The sequence below is a fragment of the Ursus americanus genome, chromosome 16 (genome assembly GCF_024610735.1).
Source record: "Ursus americanus isolate L20-20 chromosome 16, mUrsAme1.1.p, whole genome shotgun sequence".
Taxonomy (NCBI): domain Eukaryota; kingdom Metazoa; phylum Chordata; class Mammalia; order Carnivora; family Ursidae; genus Ursus; species Ursus americanus.
In genome coordinates, this window is record NC_142142.1 from 7,252,870 (window position 1) to 7,269,642 (window position 16,773).

Below are 16,773 nucleotides of genomic sequence, written 5' to 3' on the forward strand. Positions count from 1 at the left end.
AGCGGAGGGCAGGCTGGCTCACAAGCTGTTCCGTGACCTCTTCGCCAACTACACAAGTGCCCTGAGACCTGTGGCAGATACAGACCAGGCTCTGAACGTGACCCTGGAGGTGACATTGTCCCAGATCATTGACATGGTGTGTTGTGGTGATAGTGTCAAATCATGGGGTGGGAGTGGGGGGTAGTGAGAGACTGGGATTATTCTCCAAACAATTCTTTTCTATAAATGTTAGTATTAACAATAATAAAAGATACTAACTGTTGAATACTAACTGCCGGGTGCCCACAGTGTGCCCAGCACTTTGCACACTTGCATTCCTGCCTAGCAGGGATTATCACCCATGTAACTACTAAGGAAACTGAGGCCTAAAGAGGAAAAGAGACTGCCAAGGTCACATAGCAAGGTCGGGCCTGGCTAGGAACTGGACTGTGAGCCAGCCGCGTTTGTGGTTGTGTCCAGAGCTCTGTAGGTGAGCGTGTATACCCAGGGAAGGGTGTGCATATACATGTGTCCACGTCTGTGCCCACTCCCTGCCCCCCACTAGGATGAGCGGAACCAGGTGCTGACCCTGTACCTGTGGATCAGACAGGAGTGGACAGACGCCTACCTGCGATGGGACCCCCGATGCCTATGGTGGCCTGGATGCTATCCGCATCCCCAGCAGTCTCGTGTGGCGACCAGACATCGTGCTCTACAACAAGTACTGCCTGCCTGGGCCCCTCCCCTCTCCTCCCCCCTCCCTACAGTTGCCCTTGGCTCTAGGTATGCACTGATTCCGCATCCCCCCAACCTAACCTGGTTGCCCCACGGCCCCAGAAGCTTTTCCCCCAGGACCCTCCTAAGCTGCCAGGAGCTCACAGCCCCTCCATAACACCCCCACTTTAGTCTGTCCCAAGCCAACCCATGCTGAATGTCTCCTGAGAACCCACTGCGTGGTCCAGGGCTACTTCTGGATCTCTCACAGAGGGGGTTCTGGGGCACAAGTGCCTCCTGATGGCATACTCCACCCTTGCAGGCGGGCTCCAAGTGTCTCAGGACTCCCTGAGGGCCTGCCTAGGGACTTCCTCCAGGGCCTAACCCTCCGGAGCATTCCTTTATGCCACAACTGGTTTAGCAGTTGTTTCCCAGACAACATACGACTCTGCATATTTTCCCCGGGGGCCCTCTAGGAGATTCGCGGATGACACTACGCAGCCGGGTGCCAACTTTTACAGATGTGTTCTCACCCTGGCCTAGATCCGTGTCTCCTTTGGGCCCTTAGGTGCCACCCCTTCTAAGCCTCCAAAGGCTCACAGATCCCTCTGGGCCACCCCCTCCACCCTCTGCGCGACCCCTGGTAGTCCCAGGGCCCCGCTGGTCAGAGCGCAGCGGCAGGGATCTGCCCCGGCCTCCGCGCGCGCAGCCGCCTCAGGGCGCATCGCCCCCAACCACCTGCCCCCGCAGGGCGGACGCACAGCCGCCGGCCTCCGCCAGCACCAACGTGGTTCTGCGGCACGACGGCGCCGTGCGCTGGGACGCGCCGGCCATCACGCGCAGCTCGTGCCGCGTGGACGTGTCGGCCTTCCCGTTCGACGCACAGCGCTGCGGCCTGACGTTCGGCTCGTGGACGCACGGCGGGCACCAGCTGGACGTGCGGCCGCGCGGCGCCGCCGCCAGCCTGGCCGACTTCGTGGAGAACGTGGAGTGGCGCGTCCTGGGCATGCCGGCGCGGCGGCGCGTGCTCACCTACGGCTGCTGCTCCGAGCCCTACCCCGACGTGACGTTCACGCTGCTGCTGCGCCGCCGCGCCGCCGCCTACGTGTGCAACCTGCTGCTGCCCTGCGTGCTCATCTCGCTGCTCGCGCCGCTCGCCTTCCACCTGCCCGCCGACTCGGGCGAGAAGGTGTCGCTCGGCGTCACCGTGCTGCTGGCGCTCACCGTCTTTCAGCTGCTCCTGGCCGAGAGCATGCCGCCGGCCGAGAGCGTGCCCCTCATCGGTGAGCCGCGAGGGCGCGGTGGGGCGGGGGGCGGGCGGGGAGAGACTGTCCCCCCCCCCCCCCGCCGGCAGAGGCTCGCGGGCCTGCACCGGGGCGGGGCCGGGAGCGGGACAGGGACGGGCGCAGCAGAGCAGCCCAATTCCGTGCGGGCGGGGGGCGCGCATGCCTCAATCAGAGATTGAGGGGAGAGGAGTAGGCCCCTCCAGGAAGGACACCCCACCCCTCACCTGTCATAACAGGCAAAACGCCTTGAGTCTGGCTGTGTGCCAGGCTCTCTCCTAAGCCCTTGCCATTTTTTGAATTAACTCAGAGAGGCGTCACCACAAACTTAGGAGGTAGGTTCTGTTATCCCGCTTGTGCCCGAAGGATCAGTAACTTGCTCCAGATGGTGCTTGTACCATTTGAGAGTCTGACTTCCATGGATTGCGGGGCAGTGCGGCGTCCAGCGGTGAGGAGAACGATTAGGGAGCAGAAGGCTTCTGCGAACCCACTTGTAAGAACAGGGGATGAGGAGATCTTGGCCCTTCCTTCCTTCCTGGCTCCATCCGTTGGGATTGGAGGGTCCTGAGAGCCTCACGGTGGGTGAGCTGCTGCCTGTTTGTGTTGAGACAGCGGGCAAGCTCAGGCCCCCTGAGTTTTTGTTTTAGGCTCCCCCTCACTCTCTCTCTTGCAGGGAAGTACTACATGGCCACCATGACCATGGTCACGTTCTCCACAGCGCTCACCATCCTTATCATGAGCCTGCACTACTGTGGTCCTAGTGCCCGACCAGTGCCAGCCTGGGCTCGGGCCCTCCTGCTGGGACGCCTGGCACGGGGCTTGTGTGTGCGGGAACGAGGGGAACCCTGTGGGCGGTCTAGACCACCTGAGTCACCCCCCAGTCCCCAGCCTCCTGACGGAGGGGCTCGCCCTCCACCAGTTGCTTGCCATGAACCACGGTGTCTGTGCCGTCAGGAAGCCCTACTGCACCACGTAGCTACCATCGCTCACACCTTCCACAGCCACCGGGCTGCCCAGCGCCGCCATGAGGACTGGAAGCGGCTGGCCCGTGTGATGGATCGCTTCTTCCTGGGCATCTTCTTCTCCATGGCCTTGGTCATGAGCCTCCTGGTGCTGGTGCAGGCCCTGTGAGTCCCCGGGGTCTGGTGCAGCCACAGCCCTTCCAGACAGGGATGGAAAGGCCAGGTGGTTGTTGACTCTCTGGTAGGCAACCCAGTCTCTCCCGCTGTGCCTGAGAGCCTGGGACACCCTCTCTCCAGAATCAGCGCGTCTGACTTCACAAACCGCAGGGATCAGTTGTCTATATACCCTAAACTTTAAGGGAAATTCAGAGCTCGCCACTCCTCTAATTCCTACGGAAGAGGAACTCTAAGAAGGGCCGAGATCAAAACCGTCCTGGAGGGACCAAATTGACTTTTGACGCTGTGTGTTAGAGCTTTTTGTGGCGAGAGTGCAGGTTATATGAGAAACAGAACAACCATGTTTCCTTGTCTTTTCTTCCTTCCTTGGTGGCTGTTGTGTTAGGGACTTGATCTTGCCCGTTGCTGCCTAGGGACTCAGGGAAGGGGATTCAGGATTCATTCTCTCTTTTCCGGAGCAGGAGGCCGCACGTGGATTTGGCTCCAAAGCCCCAACTCATAATAAAGAAAGCGTGTGCTTAGTACCTCTTTAATGTCCTGTTTTACCCCTGGGGCCTGTGGTAGTGGAAGTTGTGGCAGAGCCAGGTTTGTCTCTCTAGAGACAGGAGCCTTAGGACGCATAGATCAGGGCAGAAATTATGTCTTTGCTGACAAGAATTCACCTGAGCACTCAGTTGAGACCCTGGCAGAGGCCCTAATGCTGTCTCTGCTGTCTCTCCTGCTCTCTACCCTCTGGAGCCGGAGCCAGTCCACATCATTCCCACACGCTGACATTCAGAGAGCTTGAAAGTGTCCAAGGTGGGGCAGTGCAGAGACGAGCCATTCACAGGTGTTTGTTCCTTTCTGACTTTCACACGTTGTCCGGGACCACCTCTGTGCTTTAGACCCCGTCCCTGCCCTCGGGAAGTTCACAGTCTGACATGGGAGACAAACACTGACACGTGGTGTAGGGAAGCACCCAGGGACCTGTGGGAACAAAGAGGCAGGGCCCCTAACCCAGCCAGGTGGGAGAGGTCAGAGAAGGCACCTGGAAGAGCTTTCCAGGTGCACATGTGAGGCATTTGAATAACAGCAAATACCGTGGCCCAGTGCTTTCCTCCCCAATCCCCCCCGCAAACTAGTTTAATCTTCAGTCCAAGTGAGTTGTTGCCTGCCCTAGAGACCCCCACCCCTATTCAGTGTCTCACTCTTAGAGCCTTGGGTAAGGCTCAGTCCCGAGACTCCCTTAATTCTCCATCAGCAAACCTGGCAGCTGCCAGAGAAAGTCCCAGAGTTCCCTGCAGAAGGAGTCACCATGGCTCCTGGCTGCTCTTAGAGCACACACGAGGCCGCCATCCCCATGTCGGGTTGAGGCAGCATGTTGGGCAGGTGGGCTGTCGTTCAGTGTTGGATGGGTCGTGGAAAGGTTCCCCCAACAAGGACCCAGAGCGGGAGTAGGAGGGAGCAGACTGCAGAAGGAGAGCCTTGACCCATGGCTGCAGGAAAAACAGAGGCAGAGAGAGAAGTTTCGGGGTAGAATGAGGTACACAAGCACGACAAAGAGGAATGAGCAGAATGGGCTGGAAACACCCACAAGGTGCGATGGGAGCCAGAGATGAAGAGCGAGAATTCAGGGAGGACGGCAGGCAGGTGAAAGAGCCCTAGGTCCCCTTCCAGAGGTCACTAGGAGGGTCTATGCCCTTGCCTCCTACTGACACAAATGAGCCATGGCAGGGTGGGATGAACAAGGGGAAGCCATGTGAATGGGCCCTACTGACGCTCATCATTGCCCTTCTGCCCAACCCCTGATTACTGGTGGACCCGGGGCGGGGAGGGGGATCCTAACGTGGTCCAGTGCTTGAGATGACATTACCCACACTCACACGGGTTGGAGCCCGGAGATCTGGATTATGACCCTGGCTCTGCTCCTGACTCATTCTGTCCCCTTGGGCAGGTCCCTTCTGTCTCTGGGTCTCCCTTTATTATATAATGAGGGTCATACTCCCTGTTCTCCCCCCTTCCAATAGTTTCTTGTATGGTAAGGATAAAATGAGATGGTGTCTGGGGAGAAGTGGGGGCCAGGTAGTGTGGTGGTTGAGTTTGGCTGTCTGGACCCCACCCCTTACTAGCTGTGTGTGTAGGGCTGGTCGCTTCCCCTCTCTGCGCCTTATTTCTCTCATCTGTAGAACACGGGCGATGACAGTGCCTACACCACTGGGTTGTGCTGAGGATGCCTGGAACTCTGAGTGGTACTGTGTCATGAAGAATGGTGGGAACAAAATGCAGGCTGGGGCTTCTTCCCGCCCACTGTTCACAGAGCCCTGGGGGAGGGAGGAGGGACCCAAGGGAGAGTAGTGGCTGCAGTTTCATTCCTGGGAATGGCCTATTCCAGTCGGTTACCCTGGAAAAGCTCCTTCCCACCTGGAGAAATGAGGCCCAGGCAGGCCTGGGTACAGCAAGTATTCAAGGGAAGAAAAGAGTCACAGAAGGGACCTGGGGATCACCGTCTAATACGCTCATTATACGGGTAGGAAAACTGAGGCCCAGAGAGGGATTGATTGGTCACAGAGTTAGGATGAGAGCCCAGGTCTCCAGCACCCAGGGCCTGACCTTGACCTTGAAAGGTGGTCTAAGGGAGCCCTGAGGGCAGTAATAGAGACCGTGGGTTCTGCAGCTGAAGGAGAAGGCCCAGGGAGGACTGTGGGAGTGGCCCTTCCCTCCATCCCCTCAGTGCAGCTGGGATCTCTCTGAGGCCCAATCAGTGGCCTCCTGTGAGGGAGGGGGCATCCCCAGACTGGGGTGCACGTGTGTCAGCTTGCATGACCACTGCCCCGTACACACATGTATGTCCTCTTAAGAGAGGCTCACCACCCCCACAGGGGTGGTGATCAATAGGGGGTTGTTTTCCTTTCACGAGGGATATGCATCTTGGAGAAGAGGCCAACCCCAGGGCAGCCCGCTCATCCTTGAGCCGAGCCCCATGGAAGCTTGCAGCTCTTACCTGAGTTACCCAGACGGCAGGGCCTAGACTTGCACTGCTTGTCTGTAGGGAAGAAACAGTAAAGAATCAAAGTCTCAGTAGCTCCCAGGACAGGAAGGAACCCAGAACCCTGTGGTCCGTCCCCAGCTTGTTCCTGCAGAAGCTGGGACATTTTCCCCTAACTCTGCTTCCTTCTGGTGAGACCTCCCTTGCCTGCGTTTGACTTGACCCATGAGCCGCAGAGCTAGAAGGGAACCAGCCCTCAAAGCCAGGGTCTCTTCTGGGGGCTCCTCCCGCTTCCTTGCCTGTAACTTTGCCTCCCTGTGTAACCACCTCTCCCTTGTCTTGTCGCAGCCGAGGAGGCACTGGTTCGTGTACTTTGTGTGTCTTCCTCACCTTCTGTTGACTCATGCACCCCCATGATGCTGTTCAAGGTGGGAACGGAAGCCACACTGGACCTTCTCCCATTGTAAATGTGGTCCACAGGTTAGCCAACAACCTGCCTCTAATTATGCGAAGTGGGCCTCCCAAGGCCCTGGGCATCACTCAGCCAGGACCAGCAGCCCACAGCCCCTTCAGAGCTTAAGAACCTGGGCCTGTCCTCATGATTCCACCTCTGGCCGGTCCTGGGGGACAGACAGGAAGAGGATCCACGACCTTTGACAGCCTGGGCTGGGACTTTGGGGCACAGCACCCAACTGCTATCTCAGCACCCCATCTGCACCCCCACCCAGTCCACACGACAGCACAGGGTTTCCATTCAGCTGAATACACGTGCTCTTCTTGGAAACTGAATTTGGGGCTCTTACTCATACCTGGCAACAATGGTCTGGGTGTCAGTGTTGTCGCTAGAACTTAACTGCCTTCCAGCTTCCAGCTGGAAGAAAAGCCTGACCAGTTCTGTTTGGCCCTCAATGGGCACCTGGCTCGGTCAGGAAACCCTCTTCAGCCTCCCAGCAGGCAAGTGGCCAGCTCCGGCTTAGGTACCTCCAAGGACAAGTGGCATACTCCCTCAGAAGGCTGTTTCCCCTTAGGTGCACAGGGTGGGGGGACAGAGGTACAGGGTCCCCCTCACTGTTCATTTGATTGTGGTATTTGTACGTGCCCCCTGAGACCAAGGGGGAGCCCGTCCTGTGCACAGGTGCCGCCCGGCGTGAGCCCTGCCTACCTTTAATGTACTCGCAGTTGTACGTGCTGCGCTTGCCCAGGGCCCGGAGGTAGACGCGGGCGGGGCCCTGCGCCGGTCTGCTGGCATTGATCACCTGGAAGGTCTCGAAGGGGGGGATCAGCACCTCCTCCTCCCCGGGGAAGAAGGAGTAGCCCTTGATAGGTGCCCCAAGGCAAGTCCAGATGCCAAAGAAGGTGTCCTCCCCAAACTGCTGGGCTGCAACATTCTGCAGGGACGCGGAAGCAAACCCCCCCAGCCTTACGGTGGCCCCGGGCCCCGCCGGCCGGAAGCGCAGGCCGTGCACCCCTCGGAACACCTGGCGGCACTGGGGCGAACGCTGGCCCCTGCCCAGCAGCTGTAGGGCCTCGGTCAGCAGGAAATGGAGTGTCTTGAAGGAGAAGTGGTGGAGGTAGTAGGCTCTGGAGCGGCCTGCCTCGCGCACGGCAGCGTTGAACTGCTTGTGCAGGGGGTTGTTGGCGGTGTAGGCCAGGAGGGCCACCCCATGCTCATCGCGGAAGCCAGGGGGTGGCGGGGGCAGCTGAGTAGGCCTGGGGCCCCACTCTGGCCCCCAGGCCTGGCGTTCCCGCCATTGGCTGCTTGCCAGTGCCCAGCCGTCAGCATACACTTTGTTGGCCTGGAACTCGGTTTGGTTGAGATCTGGAAGGGCGGCTGTCATGGCTGCTGCACAGCCGTCATACTGGTCATCAAAGGAGGCTGGGGCCATGTCCAGGGGCACTTCTTGAGAGAAGAGCTCTCGTCGAGTGAGGGGGTGGCTCTGGGCCTGGTGGAGAGGGAGCAGTAAGGACTGAGAGGGTGAGCCTCAGGACAATGGGAGCCTATCATCCAATTTCTCCACTTAGAGGAGAAGGACACTGAAGGCCCCAGACACATCTGCACGGGAAGGGGGTTGGAACAACTAGCGGCACACTCTCAGAGACCGGGGTCTGGGGCTGTCCCCTCAGGCCGGGCGAGCACCACTGGAAACCTCAGTGTCTCTCCTCCCACGGCTGCTCCTCCCGGGGCTCAGAGAAGCTAGTGGTGCAGCTCCCTGCCGGCGTGGGCACAGTGCAGGATGACCGTACCTGACGAGCTTCCATGAGGCCCAGGCACACAAGCAGCAGAGACATCATGGCAGGAGTCTGCATGTTGGACATAGCCCTGGACAAGTTACTGTCTCTCTTTGGGTCTCAGTTTCTTCATCTAGAAAATGAGAACATTAATCTACAGTTTAATAAACATTAACAGACACCTAGTCTGTGTCACTCCCAGTGCTTGGCACAGAGTCACGACATCAAAGTGAAGGCTCGGGGCACCTGGGGGGCTCCGTCGGTTAAGCGTCTGCCTTCAGCTGGGTCCTGGGAGTGAGCCCCACATCAGGCTCCCTGCTCAGCAGGGAGTCTGCTTCTCCTTCTGCCCCTCACTCTGTCAAATAAATAAATAATCTTTAAAAAAAAAAAGCAACCAAAAAACAAAAAGAAATGAAGGCTCAGAAGAGAAAGAGAGGACCCTTCTTGCTGGAAAGAACATGGGAGACTTCCTGGAGGAGGTGTTATCTGAACAGGGTCTTGCAGGAAGAATAGAAGAATAAGGCTTCAGTCAGTGGAGACTGGGATGGGAGTGGGATTTGGGGTGGGAAGGGGATCTAGGGCAGCAGAAAGGAGAAGAGCAAAGGTGTTGGATGTAAAAAGTGAAAGATATTTTGTCCTGCATGGCAGATCCTGCGGTGTCTGAGCACTGGAAAGATGGGCAGTCGTGAAAGGTCTTGACTGCCACGGTGAGAGGTCTGGGCTTCACCCCGTGGGGGATGTGAGGCTGGAACAGGTCCAGGACTGGCTGGCTGCTGGGGCCATGGCAGTACTCCAGGGACAGGATCCAGCCGTCCTCCTCTCCCACAGTCCTGCTGCAAACTGGGCCCTCCTCCCCTAAGCCCTTCACTGCTTCCAGGACAGGCACAGGTGTAGACCCTCAGGGGCTGAGGGACAGGGTCCAGGAGGTGGGGAGAGGACGGGGTGGGGAGTGAGGCTCCAAGAAGGCGGAGCTCCAGTAGTTTCTAAATCAGTGCTGCTGCTGCTTTGTTTCTTTCATTACAAAGTAATGCATGCTTGTAGTGACAAGAAGAAAGTATGAATGAATCTCAGAGTCCAAGCCCCCATCTTCTTTCTCTCCGTGTCCTCTCTCACTCGTACCCGTGCCTGCTGTTACTGTGACAATAGTGTCCTTTAGGACCACTTGTGGTGCCCGTGCAAATAATTTAATCTGCCCTGCCTGCCCCGATCTCCACTGTCACCCCTGTGGATCCACCCTCCACGGAGCAGGGCGAGCTAAAGAACAGCTGGTCAGGGTGCTCACCTGCTTAAAAACGCTCTGTGCCAAACCCAACTGGAAGAAATATCTCAACATACAGAGTAAAAATGCAGAGATGAAAATCATGAGGGAAGAGATGAGAACACATCTAGACAGGAAAAAAAAAAAGTAGCAAAACACAACTTCCCTCCATGCCCTCAGGACAGAGCCCTCCTCATGCTGGCACTTGAGGTGCTCTGTGACCTAGCCCTCCATGACCTCTTCAGCCTTGTGCCCCCCCCCCCACCCCCGGCTTCTACAGAACAGGACAAAGCTCTTAGAGAACAGGTGAGGCTCCACTGCTTGCCCCCTGTGGCGCTGCACACGTTGCCGTCTGCTGGGGATGCCCTTCTCCTGCTGTCCACTTTTCAACTTAGCTTAGGGGTGACATTTTCAGGGAGCCCTCTGATTTCTCTATGCTCTGCAGTCACCCTGTGCTTTCCTCTGTCACTGTCCTAATCATACTGTGTTGCCCTTATGTGTCTGTCTTCCCTCCTGGCCTGTGAGTTCCTTGAGGGCAGGGACGAAGTATGACCCATGCTGTGTCCCCAGAGCTCAGCCCAAGCCAGGCACAGATGAGGCCTCCTGGAATGTTTGCTGGGAGTCTGAGAGGCTTCCTGGGTGCAGCTAACACTGTAGACCCCTGCAGAGTAGGTAAATTGATGACTTCGGTGGGCAGTGTTGGGGGGAATGGGGTGGGGCCAGAGCAATGGGGTGGTTATGGGAGGCGAGGAAATGGAGGCACTGGGCAGCCCCTTATATTTTACCTGCCCTTCTGTTTTTCTTCTCATCCTGCTCAAGGCACTTGTCAGTTTCTCCTCATCCAGATCCTCACTGAACATTCCCTTCTGGGGATGTGACTCCAAATTCCTTCCCCAGGAACCCCCCAATTTCTCAATGTCCCCAAACCCTCCAGGTATCCTAAACCTCTCCATCAAAGGTGCTATGGTCTGAATGTTTGTGTCTCTCCAAAGTTCATATGTTGAAATCCTATGCCTGCTGTGATGGCTTTAGAAGGTGGGGCCTTTAGGACATAATTAGTTCATAAGGGCTCTGGGATTACTGTTCTCATAAAGGAGACCCCACAGAGCTCCCTAGCCCCTTCCACCACGTGAGGACATAGTGAGAAGGTGTCACTTATAAGCCAAAAAGAGGGCCTTCACCCAACCATGCTGGCACCCTGATTTCAGACTTTCACCCTCCAGAACTATGAGAAATAAATGTCTGCTGTTTATAGGTTTTCCAGTCTGTGGTATTTCATGGCAGCCTGAACAGACTAAAATAAAAGGTGCCCTGAAATTGTTCCTAATGACTCCTAGAACTCCACCATCAATACCCCAAATTTCCCCTTTAAAAAAGTTCTTTCCCTGCCCTATACCCAGGAGGAGGGTGTTGTGCCCCTTACCTAGGCCTTCTCCAGGAAAGCTGGTGTCAGTCTCCAGTGATGGCCACAGGGGGAGGGGAAAGGCAGGTTTCTCCTTTATACTATCAGTCCCCCCACCCCTTGTACCCACACAGCTGCTCAGAAATGTGACACTCCCCCATCTATTTCTGGATGTTGAAGGCTTGAGAACACTAGCCTCTGCCCTTTCTGCCCTGGGCCAGTGCACCTCCCATAAAGGAAGGAACCTCTGAAGCCAGAGAGAATGTGGGCTGAAGCATCAAGGGTCCAGTCTGGAACAACTGTGGGTTTGGTCCTGTGTGCAGCACTCCTGTCCTCAGTATCTTTTTACTTTGTGTTCCTTTTATGTGAGCATGGAAACTCACCTAACATGCAAGGAGAAATTCCCAGATTCAGGAGGCTGGGTCCGGCTGGCGCTGATTTGCTCTGTGATCTTGGAGGACTTTCTGCCTCACTCAGGGCCCCTGCTCAATGACGAAAGTTGACTCCATCTCTTGGGGACTTTCTTGGAGTTCCACATTTGGGGATGGGAGAAGCACTTCCATGTGGGGAGAGGACAAAACCCTGATCCCAGTGGATCTGGTCCCAGGGACTTGTTTCAGCAGGCCTGACTATCCCAGACTGCATCTTCTGTCCCAACAACTGCCCGTGCTCAGAGTCCTCCAGCATGAGAGGCAGTCAGGATAAACAGGCAAGATGTGGTTTTTCACAGTAATGGTAAACAATAGAGAAACTGATTTTCTGATCTAGGTGAGCTTTGGGATGGACCATCTCCGTGGAAGGGGACAAGAGGACTTGTCTAGAAGCTGTGTTTGCCTAACAAGTGCTCTGGTTTTTTGGGATGACACTTTTCCAACTCCCTCCGCACACTTCTCCAAGCCCAGACACATAGTTTGTCTTTTTTTTTTTTTTTTTTTTGGTCTATAGGGAAGGATTTTTGGAGAAAGCAGGATTCTAGAAGAAGGAAATTCTGTATTTGGCTAGCAGCTTGATGGAATGGGGCAGTGGGGATGGTGCTGAATGAATGAGCCAGACCAGAATGGAGGCCCTGAGGTGAGTCTGACCTTCTATGCCCACCTCAGTCCTAGCAAGCAGCAGGAAGCATCCCTTAAATTCTGACATTTGGGATGCCCAACTGCCCTGACCACTTTGGGAGTAATCCTCCCACCCCCAGGGCTCAGGCAGCCAGAAAGCTGTCCCCAGAGCTGCTTACTGATTTCTCAGCTGGTCCCTTCTCCCATTACCTCTGATTGAGCATCCAAAACTCAGAGCCAGGTTATTTATAGACAGGCCCACAGCAGGGGAGGGGAAAGGCTAGTGTTTATAAACATGGGGTCACCTGGGTCTAAGAGATCCAGAGAGAGAGGGTCTGTGGAGGGAGCGGGGCTGGCCCCTGAGGATGTGAGACAGAGAGCTGGTCCAACCCTACTGAAGGGAAGGGAGTGGGTGGGTGCCGCTCAGATGCTGGATCACGCGTGCCCCAATGCGTGGGCCATATGCAAATTGCATGCAAATCAGCGAGTGCACCAGCAGAAAATTCTTGGTGGGCGGGACCCTCGTGGGTCTCCCGGGTCTAGTGGTCTGAGAACTGGGGCTCGGCCAGGTCGGGGCCCACCTGAGGGAGAGGCCAAGTCTCACAAGTCCCTCCCCCAACCCTGGTCTTGCTCGGAGCCAAAGCGGATTCTGGAGAAAAAGCTCGCAGTCTAGGGAAGGGGTGGTACGCCCCTCGGCCCCTTTCCGCGCCACTCCCGCTCCCCCACCCCGTGTCCGTTGTTGCAGAAGAGAGGTGTCGGGTTACCGCCGCGGGGGCTATAGTTAGCCGCGGGACTTTGTTGATCCGTTAGACTCCCGGGACGGCGCAGCACCCGCCGGGACTTAAGCCCCCCGCCGGCCCGAGCAGTCAGTGTTCCTTCCCGCTGTCGCCCCTGCAACTTCAGGTGGGTCCCTGGCTCTCCGCCCCCTCCCCTCTCCAGGCAGAGCCAAATTATGGCTCCACCTTTACCATCGCAAGAAGGTCCCCGAGCAGAAGACGCTGAGCATGGGGGCTAGTGGGAATTTGGGGAGCGGAGCCCTGGGGTTGAGCGGGGTACACAATAAAACCTAAAGCCCCGCCCACTCCCTTAGGCCCGCCCTTGGCCCCGCCCACACCCACTTGTGCCGGATCCTGGACGGAGACCCTTCACACCCCAGAGGAAAGGACCCTGGTCTCTGTCTCCCATCCCATCGCCAGTGGTGCCCTCTTCATCTGGACCTCGCCCTCCTGAGTCGCCCCCCAGGAAGGATGCTGGCGGCTCTGCTGATGGCTCTGAGCTACCTCGGCCTCCATGCCCTCTGGCAGGTAACTGGGAGAACCTACTCCTGCCACAAAGGGAACAGGTCAGGGGCAGACCCAGAAGAGGTAGACTGGGGGGCTGACTCCAATCACTCCCAGGGACTCTTCTCTAGAATCTCGGTCATCTTAATCCTCTTCTTCTCAGGAACGTCTATCGCCACAGGGAGCCCCAAGTTCCCATTCTCTCTCCTAGAACCACCTCCACCCATTGGTCCTCTTTGGATCCTCCTTCCTTCACATCAGTCCTCCCCACGTCCTGTCTGCCACCACAGGCTCAGCCCGGGCAAACCGGCTTGGACTACCTGTGTGCTGCCCTCCCGCAGCCCCTCCCAGACCAGGGCTTGACCTCCTCCAGGCCCCCCCCCCCCGCATGTTTCAGAATATGGGCTTCTAAAGCAGGAGTGGACTCAGGAGTCTCAGAGCTGACAGTGTCGTGGTGTGTGGCATGAAGGGGGAAGAGAATCTAAGGATGGGGACCAGGTCAGGTCATTGGACATTGGCTGTGTATTTGTATATCACCTGCATCCTGACTCTTAGAGCCAGAACAGCGCTTGGAAGTCATCTAGCCCCACTTCCTACCAGGGGTAGGAACTTCTCTAATGACAAAATGGCCCCTTCACGTTGTACAGAAGTGAAGATCTGTATGCTGTCCTCACAATATCCCTGTGAGGTTGGAAGTATCCTCAGTTTATATGTGGAGAACCTGAAGCTCAGAGAAGTTAAGAGACTTGCCCAAGAGCGCACAGCTAGTAGGTGGGGAAGTCACGATTTGAACCCATATCTGTCTCACTCCAGTGGCTGTGCTATTTAAGCCCTTGAGCTCTTGCCAAATTGCATACACAAGATATTTGGTCATAGAAACGAGATACTGTGTTTCTGGACTGATCTGCCACCAGGGCCCCTGTCCAGTGCTCTGAAGGTCTCCCCTTTCCTACATCCATAGGCCCAGGCTGTTCCCATCCTGCCCCTGGGACTGGCTCCAGACACCTTCGACGATGCTTATGTGGGCTGCACAGAGGAGATGGAAGAGAAGGCGGCCCCTCTGCTGAAGGAGGAGATGGCCCGCCATGCCCTGCTGCGGGAGTCCTGGGAGGCAGCCCGGGAGGCCTGGGAGCACAAGCGCCAGGGGCTCACCTTGCCGCCTGGCTTCAAAGCCCAGCACGGAATCGCCGTCATGGTCTATACCAACTCATCAAACACTTTGTACTGGGAGCTGAACCAGGCGGTGCGGACAGGCGGCGGCTCCCGGGAGTTCTACATGAGGCACTTCCCCTTCAAGGCCCTGCATTTCTACCTCACCCGAGCCCTGCAGCTGCTGCAGGGCAGTGGGGGCTGCAGCAAGGGACCTGGCGAGGTGGTGTTCCGAGGCGTGGGCACCCTTCACTTGGAACCCAAGAGACTGGGGGACTCTGTCCGCTTGGGCCAGTTTGCTTCCAGCTCCCTGGATGAGGCAGTGGCCCGCAGATTTGGTAATGCCACCTTCTTCTCTCTAAGGACCTGCTTTGGGGCCCCTATCCAGGCCTTGTCTGTCTTCCCAGAGGAGCGTGAGGTGCTGATCCCCCCACATGAAGTCTTCTTGGTCACCAGGTTCTCCCAGGATGGAGCCCGGAGCCTGGTGACTCTCTGGAGCTATAATCAGACCTGCAGCCACTTTAACTGCGCCTATCTGGGTGGTGAGCCATGCATGAGGGGAGCAGGACTGGCAGGGCGGGGGAAATAAGCCAGGACGCCCCTTTGCGACACCCACTTGGTTAATGGGGAAGTCGAGGGCTCAAAGTCAGCTGGAATTTCTATTCTCTGTGACATGTTCAGCCAGTTCTTAGAGTCTTAGAAGTGTTTTCTGGATCTATGAACATTCTCAAGTGATTCTATAAATGTTCTTACAAGGTTCTATCCACTGTACAATCTAACTGACCAAAAGAGCCTGGTTAAGGAGGTTGATAAGCAGAGGAAAGTGACGGGGTGCTGCTTCAGATCTCAGGAGGCCCGGGCTTAATGGCACGGACGGGACATATGTACGCTGTCCCTAAGTGCCGAGACAGGGACAGATGGAGGAGCGGCTGGGGCCAGGCCGGGAGCAGCGATGGATCAGCGGGCTGGGGAGACTTCCCAGGGGCAGGAAGAGGAAAGAAAGTCAGAAGTCAGTGTTTAGGAGAAGGGAAAGCTGGATTGAGATTCCCTGGATTCCCACGCCGGGGTCTGGTGGGAAGGGAAGCTTGGGGTTGTGAGGCTCTATCCACGTGGAGGCCTCACCGTGCTGTCTGTTGCAGGGGAGAAGAGGCGCGCCTGTGTGTCTGTACAAAGTGAGTACCTCTCTGCCCCCTCCCTCAGCTGCTTCAATGCCCCCCAGCCCTGCTGACCCCTCACCTTCTTTTCTTCTCTCCAGCAGGAGGGCAGCCAGATTCCGCCTCCAACGGGGACTTCTCTCTGCTTTCCTGGAAGACCCTGCTCTTGGCTCCAGGGGGCTTCCAGCTCTCAGAAGCTGGGCCCTGAATGCCCAGTGTTTGCCACTAAGGAGTCCTGGGAACTCGTGATCTTCCTATGAAGAAGGGGGCTTTGAATGGCCTCGGAGCGGGAACGTGGTTTTGGACCTGCAGCCATTTCCCCAGGGATGGGGACCTACCCAGCCATCTCTCTATCCAGCCATCTTCCCTCCCAACCAGGATGTGGGGGGATCTGAGGCTCTGGCAGGGTGGAGGGAGCCCTGCTATGTGGTAGGGACTCCCTGGGACAAGCAAGGGTGGTATTACGATGGCCACTCAATTAAACAGTATTGCAGTGTGGTGACATGATATTTCCTGACTGGTTTATTCCATGAGACTAGACCACTTCCCCTGCTCTGGCCTTGTGAGACTCAGAGACTGAGGGACTGAAAGGATGACTTCTTGATCACTCCTAGACACTGTCCCTTGTGCAGACCCCTGTCACATACCAGAACTTACAAGCCCAGAAGCTTTCACAACCTCCCGGAAGGAAGGAAGGAAGGAAGGAAGGAAGGAAGGAAGGAAGGAGGAAGGAAGGAAGAAGGAAGGGGGGCAGAAGGATTCATTGGCCCATTTGTCAGATGAGGAATGTAAAGCCAAGGAAGGAAGCAACTTGCTCAAGGTCAAAGAGTATTGAAACCAGGCTCCCTGCCTCCCAGTCAAGAATTCTTTCCACGAAAGATTTGAAGGAACTCAAAGTAGGAGCCTAAGCCCCAGACACCTGGGACCCCAGAGCAAGACATTTCTCTCTGTCCTGCTCCCCCACAGGAGTCCATTTCAGGGGCGAAGGGGAGGGGGAATCTCAAAACCTGAAGAGACAGAGATTCTCACACACTCTGGAGGCATCCGACATTCAGAACAGAAGCTTTATTGAGGCAAGTAAAGCAGCAGAGTCTTCCAGTAAATTACACCTACCCTCACCCATCTAGCTGGCTCTACCTAGCAACAGAAGGAGGGACCCTCCCACTGCG

General features: G+C 56.6%; 3 protein-coding genes across 5 annotated transcripts; 2 read left to right on the top strand and 1 right to left on the bottom strand.

Moving 5' to 3' along the window:
• Positions 1-1,443: 1,443 nt before the first annotated feature.
• Positions 1,444-3,107, top strand: CHRNA10 (cholinergic receptor nicotinic alpha 10 subunit). The gene is made up of 2 exons (XM_045782805.2): positions 1,444-1,976; positions 2,650-3,107. Exons 1-2 carry the CDS (start codon positions 1,700-1,702, stop codon positions 3,105-3,107), a joined length of 735 nt encoding a protein of 244 aa, XP_045638761.2. The 5' UTR covers positions 1,444-1,699.
• Positions 3,108-3,630: 523 nt separating this feature from the next.
• On the bottom strand, positions 3,631-11,062 carry ART1 (ADP-ribosyltransferase 1). Of its 2 annotated transcripts, XM_045782771.2 has the most exons (6): positions 10,991-11,036; positions 9,592-9,694; positions 8,325-8,442; positions 7,243-8,023; positions 6,096-6,137; positions 3,631-4,590 (listed from the first exon to the last, which is right to left on the bottom strand). In XM_045782771.2, exons 3-6 carry the CDS (start codon positions 8,394-8,396, stop codon positions 4,496-4,498), a joined length of 990 nt encoding a protein of 329 aa, XP_045638727.2. In that variant the 5' UTR covers positions 8,397-8,442; positions 9,592-9,694; positions 10,991-11,036; the 3' UTR covers positions 3,631-4,495. The 2 variants fall into 2 exon arrangements, with proteins under 2 accessions (XP_045638727.2, XP_045638726.2); XM_045782770.2 differs by lacking the exon at positions 9,592-9,694 and having other exon boundaries at positions 10,991-11,062.
• A 1,535-nt stretch (positions 11,063-12,597) lies between these two features.
• ART5 (ADP-ribosyltransferase 5) lies at positions 12,598-16,106 on the top strand. Of its 2 annotated transcripts, none has more exons than XM_045782744.2 (5): positions 12,598-12,924; positions 13,112-13,325; positions 14,263-14,992; positions 15,590-15,622; positions 15,706-16,106. In XM_045782744.2, exons 2-5 carry the CDS (start codon positions 13,269-13,271, stop codon positions 15,810-15,812), a joined length of 927 nt encoding a protein of 308 aa, XP_045638700.1. In that variant the 5' UTR covers positions 12,598-12,924; positions 13,112-13,268; the 3' UTR covers positions 15,813-16,106. The 2 variants fall into 2 exon arrangements, with proteins under 2 accessions (XP_045638700.1, XP_045638701.1); XM_045782745.2 differs by having other exon boundaries at positions 12,604-12,924; positions 15,709-16,106.
• Positions 16,107-16,773: the final 667 nt, after the last annotated feature.